This window comes from Paramisgurnus dabryanus, chromosome 17 (assembly GCF_030506205.2).
Source record: "Paramisgurnus dabryanus chromosome 17, PD_genome_1.1, whole genome shotgun sequence".
NCBI classification, from domain to species: Eukaryota; Metazoa; Chordata; class Actinopteri; order Cypriniformes; family Cobitidae; genus Paramisgurnus; species Paramisgurnus dabryanus.
The window spans coordinates 29,668,097-29,692,716 of NC_133353.1; the positions used below are offsets into that span (position 1 = coordinate 29,668,097).

The following is a 24,620-nucleotide window of genomic DNA, read 5'->3' on the forward strand; positions in this document are numbered from 1 at the left end:
GTCTATAATAGACAGGAATCTACACGATTCATCCCTCATCTGATCATAGTTCAATTATAAATGGATACAAATGTCTAAATATGTGAGAAAATCAGCACAATTATGAAAAACATTTTTTTTATATGTGACCCAGTCTTTAAAAACCATACTGAAGACTCAAAATCAAATTCTGAGATAATGAGCATCAAAGTCTGATTTTAGTCATTAATTTCATTATGATTTTGATCTTTGATGTGACCTTAATCAATCAATATTAAAGATATGAACAAAAATAAATATTTGATAAGACAGGCACATTTATTTTGTTGGCAGTCAGCAATCATTTGTGTGTAGCCTATTTAAAACCACAGCAAAAATTAAGCTAACGTTAGCTGTTTTCATAACACAGCGTTACAATTAACCCTGCGGGGTGAAAATGTTTTCAAGCCTACCAAAACAGTTGCTAAGAGCTGCAGACATATTTTAAAAAATGATGCTATGTTTTAGTCAACAAGACCCTGATTAAGAACACAAAACATTGGTTTTGGTATATTCACACCCAACTCAGAAATCGAAAAGAAAAAAAACATATAAATTTACTTAAAGCAACACCAAAGTGTTTTTTTTACCTTAAAATAACGTTTCCAAAAAAGTTTCAGTGGTTCATCCACTCAAAAAAGGGTGAATGGCACTTTCACATTCGCTTTGCAGCCCTCTATCGGCCAAAACCGCACTAAAGAAGTTTCCAACCGTCGGGTAGTGGTCCTGTAGTTCGAGTGAAAACTACAAAAACTTGCTTTACGGCAGACCTACAATCCAATCAGAGCCAGCTATGCTGCAGTATTTACGACAGTTCTAATGAACAATTACGCGTCTAACCTGTAGGGGGAGCAAAGAGCAATAACTCTTTAGTGTTGCTTTAAATGCCACCAAAACACTCTTTCTTCAATATCTCTCTGAAAAAACATTATACCTTTCCATACATTTATGGGAGACAGTTTTTTGGCAGCGTGAAAACAATACAGAAAAACAAATCGCTCAACCCTGTGCAACAATGTAAATGGTTTGTGTTACAATTAACCCCGCGTTCATTTGTGCCCCACACACCTCTACAGCATTTTTTGTCATTTTTCTGGATCTATGTTAACCTGGATCATTTTGACAACATTGTTGTTTATATGTGAAACTTGAAAACAATTGTTGTTGTTGTGAGAACCTTCGAATCTAATTCCAATACGGCAACTTAACCATGCACATCTGTGCTTGTTTAGCATTGCCTGTTGGATATTTAAAAATACAATGCAAGCATGCCTCCATATTTACATGTAAGCATTTGGCAGATGCTTTTATCCAAAGCGACTGCAGTGCCTTTAAGCAATTAGGGCTGGGTATTGTTAGGAATTTCACAATTCGATTCGATTCCGATTCTTGAGGCTTCGATTCAATTCGATTCGATTCAATTCGATATTGATTTGTTTGCTTCAATATCGATTCAATAATAAGTAGATACACAAGTAATTAAGTACCTGAGTAGCCTATATTTTAATTTTAGCTTTTGGTGCAGACTTGAACGGAGTGCAGCTGCTGTTTGCCATCTTGCTGTTTTGGTAAAGCGTGTTTTGGTAAAGCGTTTCTTGTACAATGTTGAACGCTCTCACTAGAGCAGGGATATTCAGTTAGTTTGTCATGGGGGCCAGTTCATGAAAAGCATCTCATATAAGGGGCCGAAGATATATCAGTGATTATGACTTAATTTTCATATATTTAAACTCCATAACAACAAAATCAGTGCATTGTACAATAGGCTTTTTCTACAAACATGTATTTTCAAACTGCATACAACAAAATTAGTGCATTGTAACATATCCAAGTAGGCTTTTTCTACATCCAGACATGTTCATATGTTGTATTTTAAAACTGCATAACAATAAAAGTGCACTGTAAGATGCTTTAATTTACATTTAAAGGGGTAAATAAGAGCCATATCACACTCATTGAGAATTTAACTTATTTAATCACTTTAGTACACATAACAAAAAAGTTTACAATATGTAACATAACATTGTTTTATGCTGTTTTTGTCAAAGCTAATTATTTCACTACCCCTATTTAAACTACAACAGCCATCTTAATAACTGGCAAACATTAGTCTAGCTTCTAATAAGAGAAATTATACTTTTAGATTTCGCTAGAGCAGTAAAATCAGGTGTATGTTTGTCAATAGATACACGTTCAGTGGTGCAGGTGTTGGGCGCGATGATTGATTAACTGTCACTAATCGTTTTAATGCGTTTCCTTTATTAAGACATCTAATGTCATTGTGGATAAGCAAGTCATCATTGAGCCGACATATCAAACAACAACTGTCGGAAAAGCCGGTTTTGTAGATGGAAATACAAGAGGTTAAAACAGCCATAGAGTCCGTGGTCTCACCACTGTCAGTCATCGCGTCTTGATGTGCGGGCGCGAGCAGCTCGCGTTGGACCAAAGCACGAATATAAACATGTGACAAACCTGCTCGCGCCAGTCACGTGACTCGCGCTCTGCATCTCATGCTGTAACAGATGCACGCTCATCAACTCGTAACTGTAGGGTCCGTTGTCCAACTACATTTATTTTAATTCTAAATGTATTTATTCTAGAGATGTCTTTTTCATACATCAGACTACATAAAGGGCCGGATCAAATTACCTCGGGGAGCGGGCGCTAGAGTGTTGCCCACCCACAGCGCCGCCACTGGCCGGTAGGCTGAATCGATTCATGAATTTGATGAATCGATATTGAATTGAGGAACAAATAATTGCAATGCATTGATGAATCGATATTTTTACCCAGCCCTATAAGCAATACATTGTTTTATCATTAGTGGGAATTGAACCCATGACCTTTACTTTGCTATTGCAATGCCCTTCCAGTTGAGCTACATACAGTATACATTGCATATGTAATGGGCTTTAAGCCCAGCTGCACTACTTCCTGAACTTCAGCCAGCTCCTTGTTTCCTGTCTGCCATTATTGGACAAACTGATTAATCCAGGTGTGCCTGACCTCAGTAGTCACAAACAAACTGATTAATCCAGGTGTGCCTGACCTCAGTAGTCACAACAACAATAATCAGACACACCTGAATTAATCAGTTTGTCCAATAATGGCAGACAAAAGATCATCCAGCACAGGTATTTGGGCCAAGTTTGTGTCATGACACGATTTACATAATTATTTTATTGAACGCAGACATTGCGTGCAAATAAACAAACAATTTCAATATTTATTCTTGGTGAACTCCCTTCTCAATGTGCCAGTGCACGGCTGGAGGCCAATAACATCACAATCGATGTGAGCTTGTTGTTTTTAGTTGTGTGTCCACATCAGTAAATTGAACGTGTTTGCCGGCTGCGGTAGCATTAGGAATCGCTTTCTAGTTTTCTGTAACAGCTGGCCGGGGGGTTGGGTAACATGAGGTAATCCCACTCAGATTTAGACAAAAACACACATCCACTGTCAGACCGTCCCCTCACGGCAGAAACCCGATCTAGTGACACCCGGGTGTTAGTTAGTGCAACCCTGCTGTTGACCGCTCACCCGTCTCATCTCTGATCTCTCTTACTTTTACTTTCTCTGCACTTTGTTGCAACTGGCATGAGTTTTCGAGGATATGAGGGGATTATGACGCTCAAAAACATTTATTTAATCTTGGAACGGATGAATCAAAGCTTGTTTGGTTAGCAGTACACACGTCTGCTGTATTGTGTTACGGAACTGTTTTCTGGACATTTTGAAGATGAATTAAAGCAGGTTTGGTTGAAAGTGCACATCCCACCTTGAGCACTACAAGGTTGTGATTGAAAAATGAATGCTCAATCCATTCAGTATAATCTACCACTGAGTCACAGTGACTCTGGTCTCCATATGAGTGGACGCAAAATCAGGTCAGTGTAATTTCCTTTTCATGTCAGGGAATTGAAAACACAAGAAAAGAAACCGTTTGGATGTGCTTTAGTTGCTTATACTGTATGCTCTGCGATGGCCCATGAGGGCCCATGTTTAATTGATGCAGTTATTAAATTATATGTTTGGTGTCGACCCAGTGGCTCTCTTGAAAAGATGTGCTCAGTGTTTCTGTGCTTCATCCAGCAGTAGAACACAGGACTGTCTTCGTCTCATATTTAAGCCTCATAATTCAGCAATTAAGTTAGTATAACTTATAAAAGACATATGTATTCACATTTCGTGTCTTTTGCATGCTCAAGTTCGTTATTTCAAATAAAAAATTTTTTTAAATGTATGCGCGCTCATAATAGAAGTGATGCAGTTGCGATGCGCACGTGGTGCGACACGCTTGTTTTTTCAGGCGCGTTCGCACTGCATCGAGTTAAAAAAACATTTCAACTTTCTAGAATCCCGCAAGGGCACCGCAGGTCATGTGACAAGAACCAACCGACAGTCACGTTTTTCCACGCGTATTAAGATGCAAAATGTGAACTGCCCCTTTGAACCGCAAAGTTTTTTCTTTGCATTTGTGAAAAAATTAACATGGACTAGGGGTGGGCGATGAACTGTTGTGGTAAACCGGTAGAAATTTGCCAACCGGTACAGATTTTTGACTATGGTTTTTATCGACGTTACGCTCCACGTTACTTGCTGTGCACATGGTCATGAAAAGTTAACGTTTGTACACATATTTAAGCACCGCAGTTTTAACACAAGTGATTTTTTAAGCCATTAAAACACAAACAACTGTGCTTTATGCGTGTGCTGTTTCTGTGTGACAGGCGCGCGCAAGCTGTGCATACTCTGCTTGTGAGCATTTTTGCCGCTTCATTGGCCTTAAAAACACAAAAAAGTCAAAATTCCCATCTTTGCTAGCATCCTGATAAACACGACCATGGAGGTCTTAAGAGAAAGTAAACAGCTGATAAAGAAAACACATGTGTAACAGTATATTTCCAGACTTTAATCTTAAAAGGTTACAATTTTGCTCCTGTCTGTAACTTATGTTAATCAAATTTGCATTGAGAGAAAATCTAAATCACTTTTCTACCTTTAATAATATATAAACATTATTATCCTTATTTTATCACTGGCTGTTTATCTTCAGTAAGCTTGAGTTTTGTTTGCAGCACTTTGCAGTTTGGGCGGCCCGCCTAAGCTGGGAAACCCTACCGCCTTAACTAGGTCGTCCAAAAAAAAAATCCGTCAAGTGTGCATCTCGGAGAATAGCGCTGACATGCGCCACACGGCCGAAATGAGAAAGATGTGGTCCGTACCGCCACTGCCTGGAGGATAACTAGCCAGTTAAAAAAAATATCTCGGAGAAAAGGGTGGACGCGGTTGACTTATGTTTTGGGTTTATTTAAGCCTGTTATTGTATTAGTCTATAGCTCTTGTAAATTTAAAGTAAGTTAGCTGGTGATTTTGTTGTTTGAGAAACCTGCTAGCTAGGTTTCACGTGCCTTTTGATTAGAAATAATTGTTGGGCGCTTTTGCTCACGTTATTTATGTGCATCATTTACATGCTACAGTAGTTACACTCCTTTAAGATAATGTAATTAATAGTGGGAAATAATCAGTTTTTACAATCTTCGCGCTATCTATCATCGTTCACCAGAACATCCGCTTTAGTTTGTGTTTATTAACCCTTTAGTTTCACTTCATTATGCAGCTATTCCTGTTAATAATCCAGTATGTGTTCATTTTCTGTAATAGTTTCTTCAAAATTAAGTTTTATTTGAGTGTTATCTCGGATTTCCACCAACTGCGGAGCGGCTGCAGATCAGCTCCGCTGCGTTACAGCTCCGCACTCCGCCGTCCGCCAATACCCACCAGATCCGTATTTGTTGCAGAGCGGCTGCGTTCTGAAGTGACGAGGACCCATGAGGTCTCGCAAATTCACGTGATGATCGCGCGATACCTACTTCTGTCTCTGCCCATTATGCCATTGAATTATGACGTTTTTACAAACCAGCCTAGATCACAACACGAGATCTCGCGTAGACCGAGCAGTACTTCAAATCCATCCAAAATTCAAAAAATAAGAAGGCTGCTAAAACATTTATTTATGCTCTATCTCTAATGTATTCATTTTAAACTCCCCCTGGCTCTGTTCTTGTCTATTATTTGTTGTTTCTGTATTAATGACTTTATTTGTGTGTGTTTGTAATGTTTGTATTGCAAATATTTAATAAAAAAAACCCAGTTCTCGCGTATTCAGGTATGATCACGCGATAAAGTCATGGCTCCGCCCTGCGGAGCTGTCCGGCATTCGTCAAAAATAGAAGCTCTGCGTATTTGTGCCGGAGGGCTGCGGATGGCCGGAGCTGTGACGGATTCGGAGCGCAGTCAGTGGAAATACACACATTGATTTGAATAGAAACTGATTGACTCCGCCGCCGTTCCGCAGCGGATCCGCAGCCGTTCCCCAGTCGGTGGAAATCCGGGGTTATAAATAAAAATATTTACATTTTCATCATGACGCGCGTACCTTTGATTACCACGCCCCCTGAGTTTTTACAGGCAGGGTCACATCTTTTATCGAAAGCATTTTACAATGCATTCAGTCTATACATTTCTTTTATCAGTATACCTGACACTTTTACTAGAATCAAACCCATGACTTTGTGTTGCTAATGCAATGATCTACCCATGAGCCACATGAACATGGGCCTTATTATAAAAATAAAACCTGAACAAAGGACACAGTATCATTTTTAACCATCCTCAGTGCTCATTTATTTGCTGTATATTTAGATCGCTGTATTTTATGACGTAAAACGCTTGGTGACTTAGATTGCCGCCTGCCCTATAAGACATCTTGCTTGTAGTCAGCCTGTAATTCTGAGCTGATCCAATAAGTGCGATGTGTCCCTCATAGCCAAAGATTCAGCTCTGTTCCCACCCTTCCCAAAATGAATACTGGGTTACAAGCTTAAAAATGCCTCACCATTTCCTAAAATCTCTCATTTAATTCAGCTCCATCCTCCCACACTCTAATAACAGGGGACGTCCATATTTTACTTGCTTTAGAGACTTTTACAGAGCTCAGCTTTGTGTAGCATTTTTGCTACAAGCCAAAAATAACATCAGCTGTAATTTTGAGCGAGCTTCTGTCGAGTTTCCGTGTAACATTTCTCTCATCTGTAAAAATGCCACAGTGAGATTTGTAATGTGAGGTTTGAGATAATCTTTGGTGCATTGGCGCACCCTTAAGATTGGGACAGCAGTAATTTTGTGCCCATGTTTGCACCATTATTTGATGTGCACACCTCTTTAACTGAGCCAGACGCTAAAGCAAAGCAAACAGCATTGGTGTTTGGATAACTGCACTGTTGTTTGTTTGCAATAAAGACTTCCTGGTTAGATTAACCAGTATACTAAAGTTGACGTCTGATGTTAAAGGCATAGTTCACACAAAAATGACAATGTTGTCATTGTTTCTTACTTTTATATCGTTTGAACCCCCAATGATTTTTTGTTTCTGTTCTTCAGAACCCGAATGCAGATTTTTTAACTCTTTCCCCTCCAGTGTTATTAAAAAAAGTTGCCAGCCAGCGACAGCATTTTTATAATTTTCACAAAAGTTTAATGCCTTCCAGAAAATGTTCTTCTGTAAATATATAATCATACAATATTTTAAATGAAAGAACAGACCCTCTGCTTAAAAAAAAAGTTCCATCCTACCTTCATTTGTGCTCATGGCAATTCATACATATTTTACGAGGTAGCTAATTCGTATTAAAACGTATGACCACATTTGTACATTTTTGTACGATTTCTATTTGCCCCTGTGACGTTGGGGTCAGATTAGGGGTGGGGTTTCATTATTATTTTTTATAACAATCATATGTTTTTGTACAATTCACTTCGTAAAATACAAAAACTTGTAAAATACGTACAAATTCTTGTGATTCTTTTAAAAGAGAATGATCTTGTGACCAGACATAAGTCGGGCAGGACCTTCTGTTTGGCACCAAGCTGATGCAAAATGTATTTTTACATGAGACTATGGAGACTAGCTGCTCAAGATCTGTTTCATTTATTAGTAGGGAGTTTGAATGCGTGGACCGAGTTCACTCAAAGTGCGATAGGGATGAAAGCCAAATGGGAAATGCCAGACTTTTTTATCAGCTTTTATTAATTATGACTGCTGCTTATCAACTGTGACTGATAACGTTTCTCTGCTCAGGAAGTCTTGGCTGTGGGATTCAAATGTTTGCATTTGCATTATGCATTAGACAGATGCTTTCATAGACACACGGTGCATTCAGAGTATAAAGTTTGTTATTTGTCTTCTTGTGATCTTGCAATCATTGATATGTTTGGTATGTTTCTCTTTCATTTCTTTTGAACAGTTTACATTTTATGGATGTTTCATGTTAGAATTTTAGTTTCGGTAAAGCTAAAAAAAGTTGTATTTGCAACTCGTTCACCCTAGCCATTTAACATAACCAAGTTAAGGAGTTTAGAATATATAAAATAATTTCATAATGAAAAGCAGAAAATGCTTATTGCTTAATGCAACATGTGATGGACAAACATTGGAGTCTAGTCTTCAGCATAGACTGTAAAAAATATGGACGTAGTGTCCGTGACGTGCACCTGCAGGTTTGTGAAGAGCTTTTTTCAAAGCCCAAACTTGGCAGACCCTGCCATTTTGGCTGCACGTCACTCTCAGATAACTGAAAATGGGCAAAGAGGTGGGTCGTGGGTGGAGCTAAGGTGCCTGAAACTATGCCCACCTAGCTCGACGGTAGTGACACAGCGGCAATTAAAGGTAGGGTAACAGATTTGATCCTGAAACATTTTTAGTTATGCTGGGTAAAAGTCTCCTCACATTCTGATAGCAATCACTGTGTTAAGTTGTTTAAATGTATTTGTAAAAATGTATGTCATCTGTGAAAGGCGTAGGACCAAAAAATGTTCAACAAATCATAGATTTCGGTCCGAACGGACGTTTCCTTTTATGTCCCTCATACGTAAGCGTAATTTGAATTCCCACCGCGCAGCGAGTCCACGCAGATACCATACGTCATCGGCGCGTTCACGTGCGCTCACCTCCTGTCTGTAAACAGCGAGAACAGCAAACTTTTCTGCTGAATTGACAACCTACACAGGAGCAACAAAACTAAATGCATCTTTTATAACAACAACAGCAAAAACTGCCTGGATCAGCAAGAGCAAAAACCCAAATTAACATCGGTAACTTTACTGCTTTACCGCGAGATGCAAACAGCTACAGGAGGCAAAGGGTCTGAAAGGGTCGTTGCACTGTTTATTTTGGTAAGGTAGGTACGCGATATGTTTGTATTGAGATGGATTCAGATATTCTACCTTGATGAAACGTTGTGTTGCTTATGAAATTTGTGTTCGTTTTCCGGATTAGCATAACGATATAGTTACTACGTCTTAGGGCTGGGCGATAATTCGATAACGATAATTTTACCGATATAAACTTTTTCGATAAAACGATAAGGACAGTTCGATAAGGGATCGATAATGTTTACGCACTGTGCGTAATGTTGCGCGAGCACTTCCGGATGCGGCACGCGCTCTTGGTTTACAATCACAGTGACAGTCAGACTTGAAGGAGTGATGAGGCAAGTTATTCATTTATTAGTAGAGACCTATGATTTTCGCGATGCGGATAAAGCGGACGGAATCACGGAATCCAAATGCGCGGAAACATTTTCTTGTGTGTAATGTTGGACGCGCAAACAGGGTTCGTCAAACACAGCAGACACAGGTGCGTGCAGTATACTGTACTTTCATTCAGCGTCCGCCTTGCGCACGCACACGTCCGCACAGCTTTAAAAGTATATTTACAGGACATTCACAAATTCAGGAAACTGAGGAAAAGCAGCAGATCCACCACTGCAGTGAATATAGTGTTTGGGTATGTGGGCTCCCACAGCAACGTGACAGTCTTGACATCCATTTATCAGCGTGTATAGCTTGTATATGTATAACACACGCGTGATCACTGAACTAAGTTTTCTTTCTTGTTTAAGTGAACATAAACAGCTGTTACTCAGTATATTGAAACTTAAAGCAGTCTGTCTTGGGTCTTAAAGGGACAGTAGTCTGCTGCTTTTGTGTCAGAAATGTGTTGATTTCATAACAAATAGATTTACATTTAATACAGATGCATTAAAACAAGATTTTAGTTTTTGTATTTGTCATGTTCTGAATAAAAAGTAGTTTAAAACCATTATTAACTGTCTGGTTTTTACAATTTTCATTCAGGAGCAAAAATCTGCCTTTAAATTTGACAGGAGTAAAGATTTGTTATTTATCATGATAATTATCGATATCGACTGATATGGAAAACATTTTCTCGATAATTTTTTGGGTCATATCGCCCAGCCCTACTACGTCTACACAACCGACTTTGGATGGCGATTTGACTTGAGGGTGGGATCGGGATTTCATTGCTAGGCGGCTACCGTTAGCATTTTTCAAAATGTGTTACCCTACCTTTAACCCATCACTCAAGTGACTATAATAAACGGATGAGTTCACCCATCACGGTTGTGATGAAGAGGAAAATAAGCTATATAGACCGTTTTTTGTACCAGGCTGTAAACATATTTATTTCTGCATTTTAACATGGGCGGTCTATGGGATTGACTCACTTTTGGAGCAAGTTAGCGGCCAGCGGGCCAGTTAATGAATTTCAGTTTAAGTCACTTCTGTGTTGGCTTCACGATAGAAACCAGAAGGTTGCCCTTGGGTTTCACCAGCATGTTCAGCAGATCAGCTCACACCAATTGCTTAGCAACATCCAGTTCTCCCAATTTTGAGTCTTTTCAATGGCAAACCAGAGCCAGCAGGAAACACTTATAATGGCTGTGCCTTGCTAAAACTAGATATAAGGGTCAGTAACAGAAATGGTTTGGCAAAATGAAAAATGAATTTTAACTTGTTTAAAAAGCATGCATTAGGTTTATTTCAATGCACAGTGTATTTATGTTAATGTTATGCAATAACAAACTACATTTGCACCATTTTTATGAAAGTTAAGGCTGAATGTACCTAAAAAATATGTCAAGTGGTATAACCGCCAATTCTTCCAAAGAATGAAAAATATTAAAGGAACAGTATGTAAGAAATTTATATCAATTAAACATAAAATGGCCCTGATATGTCACTAGACATTAAGAAATCATTTTCATTTCAAATACTTATATATACAACAGTGGTCTGGCCAGAATATTGTCATTTAAAAAGTGGAGTTGCAGCCCTCAACTGATGTTTATGTTGTCATTTTGTGTATTGGCCACCAGTTGTGTGATTGCAGTACCAGTTTTAGCCACAAGTTTTGTTATTGCAATACCAGTTTTGGCCACAATCCTACATACTGTTCCTTTAAATATTTCATCCATCATCATTTTTTTAAAATATCATTTTATTAGATCAGTGGTTTTCAAACTGGGGGCCGCGGGATGGTGCCAGGGGGCCCCAGTTTTATGACATTTTATGAAATACATTAATTTATCATGAATTCTGTGTAATTAAACCTAAAAAAATAAGGCTACTAACCAAAAGCACTACTTTTTTGTATAATTTAATGTTTTTTTTTTATTAAAATGTTGAGTTCTGTTGAGTCACAAATGTTCTTTGGGGGGCCGCAAAGGAATGCACCGTACACAAGGGGGGCCACACGCTGAAAACGTTTGGGAACCACTGTATAAGATATATCTAAATATAAATTGTATTGCATTTTTGCCATATTTGTCCTGACATATGCTGAAAACAGCTGTTTTCTAAATAATATTTGACAAATGATGAAAAAATTTATGTAAAAAATTCTATTACACTAACTAGATAATATTTTATTCCATATTTTTTGTGAATATATTTATATTTTAATAAAAAAATACTAGTTATACCAATTGACAAAGACTGGTTACACCACATTGACATTTTTGCAAATATCTCCCAAATATTCTTTCAAAATAAAATAAACCCAGAAATTTTAGACTTAGTCCTCAAAAAAGAGAATGTATGCAAGTAATCTGCAAATTTATTTTGAAATTGTAACCCTTTTACATTTAATTTATCCACACAGACACAAAATAATTAACGGCACGTAATTGACCCATAAATGTAAGAGATTTAAGATTTTAAAGGAACATTCCTATTCAAAATAACATACTTCAGTCATCAGTATTATTTTTTTCTTTTTATGAGATTCACTGAGCTTGGATGTTCTGCTTGATGACTTATATTGTGAAAAAAGTTTAAAATGAAGCTACAGTCACCATATTCATTTTTAAATCAGATAATCCTTTGGCACAGTAACATAATTCCCATATTGATCATGTATTGTCTTTACAAGGTCAGTCCTACCATCACACAAGCACACACAATAACAGATGCACAGGTTTACATGCACTCATGCACATCAGAGCGAGACACTAATGGGGTCACACAGTAGCTGGAAGGTCCATGGTAAGCCTGACCTATAGTGATGCTTTATGTAGTAAAAGCATTAGTCCAGTAGTGTCTGTAGCAGCTATACTCAATGTGGACGTCTACAAAGTGAAAATACAGATCACATGAAATGATTGGCTCGTGTGTGGTTTAGTGTTTATGGTTGAATTGACTTTCTCATGAAGTATTTCAAATATTTCACTAGGTTATAGACGTTTCACAATTGCACATTTTTAAAGGGCTTATAAAAGCATGAACATTGACTCATCACCAAAGCCATAAGTAAATACTTGGTTGGGACCAAGAGTGCAAGAGTTATAAGTCACATTTTTAACCCTGTCTGCAAAGTCCATGAGAATAGAAGCATCAAAGTTTGATTTCCTATGACATGACCTTACTCAGTCAATATTAAAGATGGCAAGGAAGACGAGCACCACACACCTACAAAATTGAAACAGTGACATCTTTAAGATTGTAATAGGATATATAGCTAGGCTTTCTTGTTTTTAACTTTGTATTGGAAGACATCTTGGTTCCATCAGTTGACTTTTAGACTCTGTAGAAGATTAGTGATTTTATTTATTTTATTTGACGGTGACTATTATGTACGTTTCACATGAAACAATATTAAGATTGATTGGTTTTCCAATGTTTTTACACATAAATAGAGAGAAACACTGCACTGTGTTCTTTGGGAGAAGTAAACTGAGATGCCCGTGTTGGCTCGGCATCTAAAAATACGGGATGTTTATGGACGCAAAGAGCTGTCAGGATGTTATTTATGTTGGCCACGTATAATTGGTGGGGGGGGCGGCTGTATACTTTTATTTCAGACTTGCTTTAGGGGTTGAAATGAAACCAGAAAGATGGAGAAGAAGCTGCCGTACTGCCCTCCAACCCCAGATGGATTCCAGAAATAGGTTGTGTTGTAAGGCAGGCATGAAACACGCAAGAATACAGAACTGAGAGTAGTGAGAGACAGAAAATGTTGCAAAACCATTACATTTGCTTTAAACAGAGCTATAAATGCTGAAATGGCAACTTTTAAATCTGAGTTGATCATTACTTTAATAATCTTTCTTTCAAATACAAATATTCTGTATAGTCAATCAGTTAATATGAGTTTAATTGGGCAATATATTTGGACCAATCAGGTGCCTCTTTTCGCTTCTCGTAAATTCCTCACAGGTTCTCTTTTTTTTTGGTAAATCCTCCAAAACCACTTTCAGTTTTCAGCATATTTAGTTGATGCACTGCTAAATTATTACTATATATGTGATTTTGGCATAATGTCGCGAAATAGACGGTGAGTAAATCTTCTTATACCACAGGGCTGTTAAATGCTTTATTCTGATTGGTTGAGAATTGTTCCACGGGTATGCAGCATTATGTTTCGATAAACTCCTGCCAAACCTGTCAAATGTCTTAAAATAACCACGAGAGTGGTAACCGTGGTATAAGCGAAATAATTGACTCTGGTCCTTTGAATTTTTTGAAAATAATGCACACCCGCGACATTACCACCTTGGGTGTGCATTATTTTCGAATAATTCACCTTCGTCAATTATTTCTTATTTATCCACTGATTTATGGGACATTTGTATCAGTCCCACGGGACAAACAATTGGTGTTTTGGTGTTAGAAAGTCTGCATTTGGGCATGTGAAGCCGTTCTTCCAGTTCTACCAGTGGCTGTAAAAAGCTGGTGTGGCTGGATTGGGTGGTTATGTGGAAAACGGGTGTGGTGGTTTGTTTGGAGGTATATGAGTCAGGGTGGATACTCACGTTCCGCTCAAGTTAGACCACGGGCGGGAAACTTACCCAATACCACAGTTTTACTCTATGCGGCTAACATTTAAGTCATCACAATTCAAGCTTGTTTGATGTCGTAAGAGTAAAACACATCTTTGCACACGCTTGACAATAATGACAGTGTTTCGGCAGTGTGTGTATTCGGCAGTGTTTTTATGAATGGTGTAGTATCATGTACACTGTAAAGTTGATAATCATATCAACATATATGTTTATGTATATTTTTTACCAATCAAGTTAAAACTTTTTAAAAATGGGGTTGAATTGACTTGCATAATTAAGTTGTTTTAAAATTATTATTTTTTTAAAGTGTAGGCAGCAAAATAAGTAATTTGTAAACATGAATCATTATTGATAGTGCTAACACAGATTACTTGTGCTTTTTGGAATGAAGAGTTAAAATGAGAGTACAAAGACACATATATTTATTATATATTGCACAATTTTTTTTTACTTGTTAGTTTGTTGACACATCTGTCTTTGGCGTAAGAGCGTGTCTTGCTTTTTTAAGCGTCTTGTGCCATGAGCACCACCTCAAGTTAAAAATAATTTTCTTTTCCACATAAAGACTAGTGCAGATCGGTGTCAGTTTTAAAGAAATGGATTTATGGATAAGCATGTTTACAAAATGTAACAAAAAAATGAAACTGGGAAAGGTATTTATTGGACAAAATAATGACAAACCTTAGTGTGTTATGCATCTGGGTTTTATTTAAATATACAAAAAACTGCATAGAAAAGCAAACATCACACAGGTAATAAAGCATACATTGACTACAATTTTATCTGTTATTAATATCTGATCTTCTTTTGTGGTAATATAAGTCATTGTCTATGTAAGGGATAATGTAGAGGCAGCCGGTAGTTATTGGGAAATAAGCCCCGACAGTGTGATCAGGACCCGACGCGAAGCGGAGGGTCTTGTATCACACTGAAGGGGCTTATTTCCCAATAACTACCGGCTGCCTCTACATTATCCCGCTTATTACACGGCTACTTGCCACATAAGAAAAAAAACTGGACATGAATATGAATTTGAAACATTTTATTGGCATATTTGTTTTAAATTAACATTTTTATCCTTCCGCGAAACTTTGCACAGATGCATAAAATGATCGTAATACCTTATTAAGATCCTCTGCTTCATACTTGTCTGTCTCCATTTTTTCCTCTTTAACCAGTCTTTGAGAAGTTTTAATGCCCATTCTGTATTTTTTTTGTGTGTTGGCTTCGTAGCTGTCATGCTCTATTTTGTCAAGTTCAGTGTCAGTAAGCTCTCTGTGTCTTGTCGTGGTTGTCGAGTGTTTGTCACAAGATGGCGCCAAACAGACAGTAATCTTTATTGATCTTTATTGGCGCGGAGCGATTTTACTGGTACAAGTAGTCCGGCTATGCGTTATTATTTTGGAGCGGTTATTATTTGAAAAGAACGAACCTGCAAATGTCTCAACTGACCAATCAGAATCAAGCATTCCAGAGAGCCGTGTAATAAGTCTTTATAACCTTTGCACATGTGTTGTATGTCATTTTTTTGCCAAGCCTCTTTAAATTCTTTCCTAACGGAGCTTCGGTTTATACTCCAAACAAACACACCAATGCAACACTGGTAGACAATTTTAATGCATCTCTAAAAATATATATATATTTGCAAAGATCAAAAATGTCATATGCAAGTTTTGGAATAATTTTTGGCTCAGGACAGAATAAAGTAGACACCTCCCAAAATGTTAAAGCAACACTATGTAGTTTTCATGTAAAAATTACTTACAGCTCCCCCATGTGGTTGAAAAGCGCAACAGTGCCTGGTATCAGACACTCTTCTGCAAGCAGGGGGAGGGGCGGGGCTTTGTTTCCTACCCTCCACCGCCACTTTCAGAGTGTGCTTTGTAGCAGCTAGGAGGCTGCTCAGGTTGAAGCAACAGTACAATTTGTCCAGTTAAAAGTTGTTCTATCACTGAAATAATTTTAGAGACATTATATAAATGTAAAAAAACTACATAGTGTTGCTTTAATATTAATTGTACGCTTTTACCGATTTCTATTTAAAGAACTATGAAACTGACCACAAATCGAGTAGTCAACACATGATGGACTATATAATTAGTACAGACTACAAACCCACCACTCGAGCCTGTTCAAATAATCCATAGGGGCAATTCCTCAGCAGTAATACCACAGTAAAGTAAAACACATTTTTGGAGGCTTTGTAATGTTGCAAGTTTTTTTTTTCTATTGGTTTAAGCACTATTTTCCAAAACTGTTACCAAGTTTGTCTTTTTATAAGTCATAACTTGTTGACAGGGATTGTATTAAATGTCATGGACTGCTCAACATTGTGTTTTATTAAATACACATCTGAGTTGAGACAAAAAACACTAACTAAAGCAAAAGGTTAATTTTGCACCTTCTTTTAATTTGATTTTAAAGATGTCATTAATTGACGCTGATTGTCAGTTGGATTGTTGTGTAACTTTTTTCTTGTAAATCTTAATGTTCCTCATGCTTTCTTCATTATAGTGAACAAAGTATTTGTCAAGCCCGAGCCTCTGTGATGATCTACGATGACACCAGCAAAAAATGGGTGCCAGTCAAACCGGGCCAACAGGGCTTCAGCCGTATCAACATCTATCACAACACTGTCAACAACAGTTTCCGTGTTGTGGGAGTCAAACTGCAGGACCAGCAGGTGGGATGTGAATGTGGTCCTTATGAGGGTGCTACACAGGTTATATCTTACAATTCACAACATGGCTAAAATAATTGTGGTTAGCTTCATAAAGGAGTAGTCCACCCCACTTTATAGTAGGAAAAAAATTACTATGGTAAAGTCAATGGGCCCCATTTTAAGGGTGGACTACTCCTTTAATTACGTGTTCCCCACAGAACCAAGTTTTTTATCAGGTTCATGTCTAAAATGTGACATATTGTTTGAATTATTCTAGAAAATGTTCACATTTTATGTAGATTGGCTCTTGTAACACTTGGGTATGTTGTTTAAACTGATGTAGAATACATGTGACAATAACACCAAGATATGTAAATTACGAGATAAATTAGGATATTTTTTGTAAAACTGCATTTTATTTCATTCCTGCTTCAATAAAATTTTACTAGGAGATATGTTTAGAGAATCAGTAATAAGCTTTTGAATAAGGGGGCATGCAAACCAAAGCTTTTGCAAACCAAAGCTTTTACGCCCGCGGCCGGCGCATGTTTTTGTTTTCCAATGGAAGCTCTGCGATTTTCCAAAAAAGCCAGCAGCTAGCATTTTTTTCCCGGACTGGAACCTGGCGCTCAGCCTTTTTTCTGCGCTCAACGCTGAGCGTCAAGAGTTGAAAGAGGTTCAACTTTGGGTGAAGAGCTCTGCTCGTCAATGTCAGTTCTCACACGGCCGTCCAATCACAGTGGAGGAAGGGCCGAGGACCAGTTTTCAGCACAGAAGAAAAACGCTAGCTGCTGACTTTTTTGAAAAACGTCAAGCTTCCATTGGAAACGATTGAAAACATGCGCCGGCCGCAGGCGTAAAAGCTTTGGAGGGCACGCCCCCTAAGGGAATAATTGCTTATTATAATATTGTTGCTTACACATTTTGTTCATACAGACAAAGTGTCACAGATGTATTGGATATATATACTGTACAGTAACCCCTTTCCTGGCTTCTTTCAGGTTGTTATAAACTACTCCATTGTGAAAGGTCTGAAATATAACCAGGCCACGCCAACTTTTCACCAATGGCGTGATGCGCGGCAGGTTTATGGGCTGAACTTTGCCAGCAAAGAAGAGGCCACCACCTTCTCAACAGCCATGCTCTTCGCTCTCAATGTACTGAGCTCTCAGGATGCAGGTAAGACAATTGCCATAAAGTTAAAAGGGATGCTTTAACGGAAAAGTTCACTTTAATTATATTAATACTTTCTGTGTTCCAAGAAAGTAAGTTAAGGTGTGAAACCATAATTTGAGTGTGTCTGGTTCCTTTTAACATATAAGACTTTGTCCCATTCTTCACTATACTTTTATGAAAGCTTAAGGTAATTATTTTTGGTGTTCAAACCTTTTGAACGGATATACAATCCTTTTTGCGAGATATGACATTCTACTTCCGAAACCACCATTAAGAGTAGGGATACTCCGATCAGGATTTTTGCAGCTGATACCGAGTACCGAGTTTAAAAGGCTTATGTCTGTTAAAAGTAATGAAAATAAAACACTTCACAGTCTTTACTTTATGAATTAAATATGCACGCATTCGTATAAAGTACAACAGTTCTTCAGTGAAAGGCAGAGAGTTATTTTATAGAGAGATGAATTAGGTTACTGTAGCTTTAAAACGTAAGAGAGATCGCTCTGTTCACGAGCAGCTGTGAGGAAAATTAACGTTTAAACTGTCAAAACTTTTAAACGCATGGAAATAATAAACTTTCAGCATGAAGATGCAATGTCCGCAATAGATATGTGTTGTATATAGGGTGACCAGACGTCCTGAAATCTATGCTGCTGTCCCGAATCCCGCTCTAATTGTTCCGAAAATTATACTAAAGCAAAATCTTAAGTAGTTATTGTCTGATAAAACATGAGCGAGGAGGTTTAGTCATCCTATATATACATATATATATATATATTCATATATACACACACATATATACATACATACACACATACATACATACATACATACATACATACATATACATATATACTTATATAGTCATCCTATATATATATTAATTAAGATATATTAAGATATATATATATAGGATGACTAAACATATATATATATATATATATATATATATATATATATATATATATATATATATATATATATATATATATATATATGTGTGTGTATATATGTATATGTATATGTATATGTATGTATGTATGTTAAGTATACATATATATATATATATATATATATACATAATGTAGGCGCACATTAAGATATGCACTGATAAGGCAAGGGACTCAAAACCTCCACGAAATATGCTGACGTCGAGCCTCCACAACCTCGGTAGGCTGTGGCTCAAGTGTGAATTTAAAGTTGTATTGTTTCATTTAATATATCTAATTCATCTATATGCACAAAGACAATAGGACCTTTTTGTTCCTTTTTTGTTTTATAGAGTAGATTAAGAGAGTGAAAGTTGCAGCAGCCATGAGGACAGTTGAAAGTGCAGGCAGTGACAGTCAGTCGCGTGAAGGAGTCAGATTGGTCGAGGGCGAGGCACTGTGTTAAAAAAAATCTTCTATATGTAATATATATACATTTATATGCATATTTACTTATATTAATAAAAATATACCAATATGATTGGTTCAGTAACTTCAGTTTGAAATTCATTATCTTTTATTATTAAATAAAATAAAGAAAACTATTATTGGATGATCTAACTATTATTGTATGAAGTATAATATACTTCTTTATGTATTATATCAATTTATTTATATGCTTTTGTACTTGTTTCAGTTTGAAATTCATTATTTTATTATTAGATAAAATAAATAAATTAAACTATTATTGGATGATTCCACCCCCCGTAACGTCTGCCCCCGTCCCGAATTACAGCCAATGGTCACCCTACTGTAGTTGAATACACTGTTTAATGTGAAGATGTGTCCCGCTGTTAGGACCGGAGCGCGTCGTCGTAGAAAATACACATATCTCTGTAAAGGCAAAAAGAGAAATCAAAATCTGCATGTCGCACATGAGCAACGGGTTGTAAAAATTAGGGATGCACCGATACCACTTTTTTGGAATACGAGCACGAGTACGAGTACTTGCATTTCAGTACTTGCCGATACCGAGTACTTAATAAAAAAACATGATTTAAATTTACACGTAACAGCTTTAGTCATATAATTTAACAAAAAGCAAAGGACTAGTTTTCCAGTTTGTTGTAAACTCTGCCTCTTTGGACAACACAAGAGGCATTAACCCCTTACATGCCGCTCAAACATAGGCATTTCTCAGACCGTGGTATCGATTCCAGGTATCGGGAGACTTTTAACGAGTACGAGTACTTTAGAAAATGTGGTATCGAGGCCGATACCCGATACCAGTATCGTATCGTATCGGTGCATCCCTAGTAAAAATGCTTGCACTGCGTAAAAATGGTCTCTAGTTGCCTTATGATGACAAAGGTGAACAGAAAGATTGGTTCATGAGATCGGCAAATTTAGCGAGTACTGATCAATTGATCTGCGGAGCATCCCTAATTAAGAGTCACCCTGTTATCAAACTTTCTAAATAACACATGTGACATTACACAGTTCTGCTTTTGTGTCATGTGATATCACAGTCTATGTTCTTATGGGTTTTTTCACTATGGTTTCATAGGAAAGACCCAAACTAAGTCTGTTCACAAGATGCAAAAATATTGGTTATATGTAGCTGATTTAGCTGACAGACCTTCTGAGGTGTTTTCCAAAAATGCTTGTGGTAGATTGCAATCTCTTGTATATCATGTGTGTTTGATCAGTATTGATTTTATTTAAAAAGAAATAATTGACTATGTGCCTTCTTGCTCCATATTATAATTTGGAAATATCAAATCTATATAATTTATACAGTTTTGTGTGTTAAAATATTGTGAGTGACTCCTCCCTCGCACCTATTTTTGTATATTTTGTTGTTTGTATCTTACGTGGGACCTTTAAGTGTAGTGTAACTCTTATTTTACACAGGCTTCTCTTGTTTCAGTCTGCTGCTACTTATAAGATGTATTTTTGGGGGGTCTTCTGCCATTGGTGCTCAGCCCTGGTTAAAATATCCATGGTGCCGATCCGTCTCGAGATACGGGTGTCGCATATTTACCGCATTTTGAAGTGGGGAGGTTTTGAAAGGTTCTTAGAAGTGCAGAAGATACGAGCTGGTGCTCACCTGCCTGAACTCACCTGTCTGGACTGCTATTACCGGTTCCCACCTGCTAGTGGAGCTAAAACAGCACGATTGTAAACATCAAAGGCACTTCAGAGGGCTGAGGTGCTATGGTCGGGCCGGAGTTTTCTCCGGGGCCGATCCGACGGGTCAGCTCCAGAATAATAAGGCTCAGTAGTAAGTATTGTAAAGGGGATTTACCTGCATGTGTTGGTGATGGGATCTAATGCCTTGGATGAGCTATCGTGGTGTCCTTGATGAAGGATGGTGTTGTGGAAGCTGCTTAATGCTTTTTGGCGCCGTGCCTGTCAGAGAGGCTCATGGTGCGAACCATGTGCTGTCTGAGTGACGGAGTGTGTGAGGTTTAATATAAGAGGAGGGTGAGAGGTGTTTGTCATGACTATTTTTGAAAAGATATGATTAGAGCTCGACTGATGTAGTTGCTTGGCGGTCAGAACTATTTCAGGTTTTTAGTTTTATGAGGCTAAAGTCTCGATCTAATGATGAGATTAGGAGCTTCAAAGTTGGATTTCAATAATTGATTTCACATCGATTTCAGTCTTTGACATGACCTTATACTTAGTCAGTATTAAAAATATCAAAGTTATATTTTTACAGAATGTTCTTACAGGATTCTTTTTTTTTTTTTAGAAATCAGTAAATTAGATGATTTTGATGACAGCCCAGGTGAAAAAGAAGCACACTTCCGAAGTGTACTTAAAGTGCTCTATTTTTGCACACTAATTTTTGTACTAAAAGTTCTTCTTTAGTACTTCTTGAGATAATCTTAAGAAATTCTAAGTGTACTTCACTGTGCTATTTTGAGACACCATAAATATGAACTAAAATGTGCTAAAAATGTTTTTTAAGAAGAATTTAGGTATCACTTGTAGTAAACTTGTACCCATCTTTGTATGAAAGTTGAGTTCAAGTTTAATACAAGTGTTAACTAAATACATTTTTAATACAGAGATAGTATGTTAAGAGTGCATTTTAGTTCATATTCTTAAGAAGTACTAAAGATGAATTTTAGTAAATTAAGTACAAGATTAGTGTGCGAAAAATAAAGCACTTGAAGTACACTATTGAAGTGTACTACTTTTTCACCTGGGGAAAGCGAATGATTTTTATATTTACAATTTATGTATTTGCCAGCAGTCAAAAGCATCATAGCTTGGTAGGACATATGAGCAGTTTTTAAAACAGTCCCACTTAGCCAATCAGATCATAGCTTTGTCGCCACATGTACTTCTGATTATCCCTGTTGATAGTCTTTCTGCTCTATAAACACCGGGCGTTTGTGTGTGTGTACTAAACACACACTGTTCCCGCCGCATGCAAACACTACACAATCAAGTATGTACTTTATCAAACACTGTAAACATTGAATACACATGAATTCAAAAACAAGATTTAATCATGTATATTGAATAAATAGTGGATTAGTTGCTTTGTTTGCGTTGACCAGGATATAGTTATAATTATGTTTTAGGAGAGAGATTTTACATTTTATTTATGCATTGTTGAATATGCATTTAGAACATGGGGGTCCTTCAAATATCTTTTGAAAAACAAAAATTAAAATTGAAAACCAAAATAATAAATTAGGCATCATGCAAGGGTGTATACCAAAGATTACTATTTTGGTAACATAACCATCATAACAAAGCATGTAAATCCAGTTTTAATTTATTACATATACTGGGGGTCCCTGCTTCTCCTCTCTATCCATTAAGGGGTCCTTGGCCTGTAAATGTTGAAGACCCAGGTTTAACACTCATGTCAAGGGCTAGCAGGTGAAATTTACTGTTTATTTTAAATTACGAATCTTATTATTTTTTAGCTTATACTCCTCTATGGGCTTGAAGTATTTAACCCTATACCACGAAACCATCCAGACCTCCAGATTTGACTTGAGGGCACTGTAAAACAAAGAGTCCAGGGTTTCCCGCAGCACTTTTCAGTTTGGGTGGCCCACCTAAGCTGGGAAACCCTACCACCTTAACTAGGTCGTCCCAAAAAAATTTCGCTGCAGAAAAGGCCGTCAAGTGAATCTCAGAGAATAGCGAACAGGGCACGCGCACCACATGGCCGAAATGAGAGAAAGACATGGTCTGTCACTGTCTGGAGGATAACTAGCCAGTTGATAAAACATTTAATTCATTAATAATCTAGTATGTGTTCATTTTCTGTCATAGTTTCTTCAAAATTGAGTTTTATTTGAGTGTTTAAAAAAATATATTTTCATCATGATGCGTACTGATTTCAAGCCCCTTTGATTGCCATGCCCTGGCCCCGCCCACACACACAACCCTACCTCCTTAAATAACTAATTTTCTGCGGGAAACCCTGGAGTCTGTTCATTTTATCCTCCTGTGTAAAATGTAGACTATTCGAGCTGCAGACATTTATCAGCACGTGAGAGTAATGCAGCATCTTTATGAAATAACTCGCAGTGCTGTGCAGTGCATTGGCAGAATGTGCTGCAGTAGAGATGAATATTCGTGCATGAGTAATGTTACTGCTTAAATGTGTCTCCTTAACACAGTGCACAGCAGGACAAAATTCATATCCAGCATAATAGTTGAATTTTTATTACCGCAGAACATAGAGAATGATATTTTGTTAAGAAAGCATCCATATAAATGCTTGTGCCATCTTTCCCGGTGAAAAGATTAAACTTAGATTTGTTTGATACAAATGTCTTCACATTATATAATCAATATATTGTCTAAAGTTGTGGTTATATGTACAGTATGTCACATATAGTTTCTTTTAAAGGGGACATTTCACAAGACTTTTTGAAGATGTCAAATACATCTTTTGTGTCCCCCAGAGTATGTATGTGAAGTTCTAGCTCAAAATACCATATAGATCATTTATTATAGCATCCTTAAATTTCCACCTTGTAGGTGTGAGCAAAAATGTGCCATTTTGGGTATGTCCTTTAAAATGCAAATGAGCTGATCTCTGCACTAAATTGCAGTGCCGTGGTTGGATAGTGCAGATCAAGGGGCATCTCTATCCCCTTCTGACATCAGAGGGGGAGCCAAATTTCAATGACCTATTTTTTCACATGCTTGCAGAGAATGGTTTGCCAAAACTAAGTTACTCGGTTGTTCTTTTTAAAATTTTCTAGATTGATAGAAGCACCTGGGACCCAATTATAGCACTTAAACATGGAAAAAGTCAGATTTTCATGATATGTCCCCTTCAGATCTGTTATAATGCTCAGAATTTATTTTTGGAACAGATGATATTAAGCCATCTGCCCCAGGCAGGACCTCAGGTGAAATCCATGTTTGGGACAGTGTGTGAAATGTTGCCTTCATCTGCTATATGTATTCTACATATCCTGTTTATTTCAGCTGTGGTTAGTCTGGTAGATTCTTGTTGTAGTCCACACTTTAAGGGGGCCAGTAAGAAAAAATACTTAAAGGTGCCAAAGAATGCATTGAAATAATATATTAAATTGTTCTCTAATATCAACATAGAAGCTATGTGGCTTTATTAAGTGCAAAAAT

At 37.3% G+C, this 24,620-nt stretch overlaps 1 protein-coding gene across 7 annotated transcripts in view; it reads left to right on the top strand.

Moving 5' to 3' along the window:
• evla (Enah/Vasp-like a) overlaps positions 1–24,620 on the top strand; it is a 46,481-nt gene that overhangs the window by 11,648 nt on the left and 10,213 nt on the right. For 2 of the 7 annotated variants that reach the window (XM_065288350.2, XM_065288347.2), the window contains exons 2-3: positions 16,737–16,905; positions 17,886–18,063. In XM_065288350.2, coding sequence (XP_065144422.2) covers positions 16,737–16,905; positions 17,886–18,063 — 347 coding nt within the window. Of the gene's footprint in view, positions 1–3,562; positions 3,909–13,633; positions 13,715–16,736; positions 16,906–17,885; positions 18,064–20,964; positions 21,274–24,620 lie in introns of those variants that run through there. The other 5 variants (XM_065288346.2, XM_065288353.2, XM_065288352.2 and 2 more) reach the window with 5 other exon arrangements.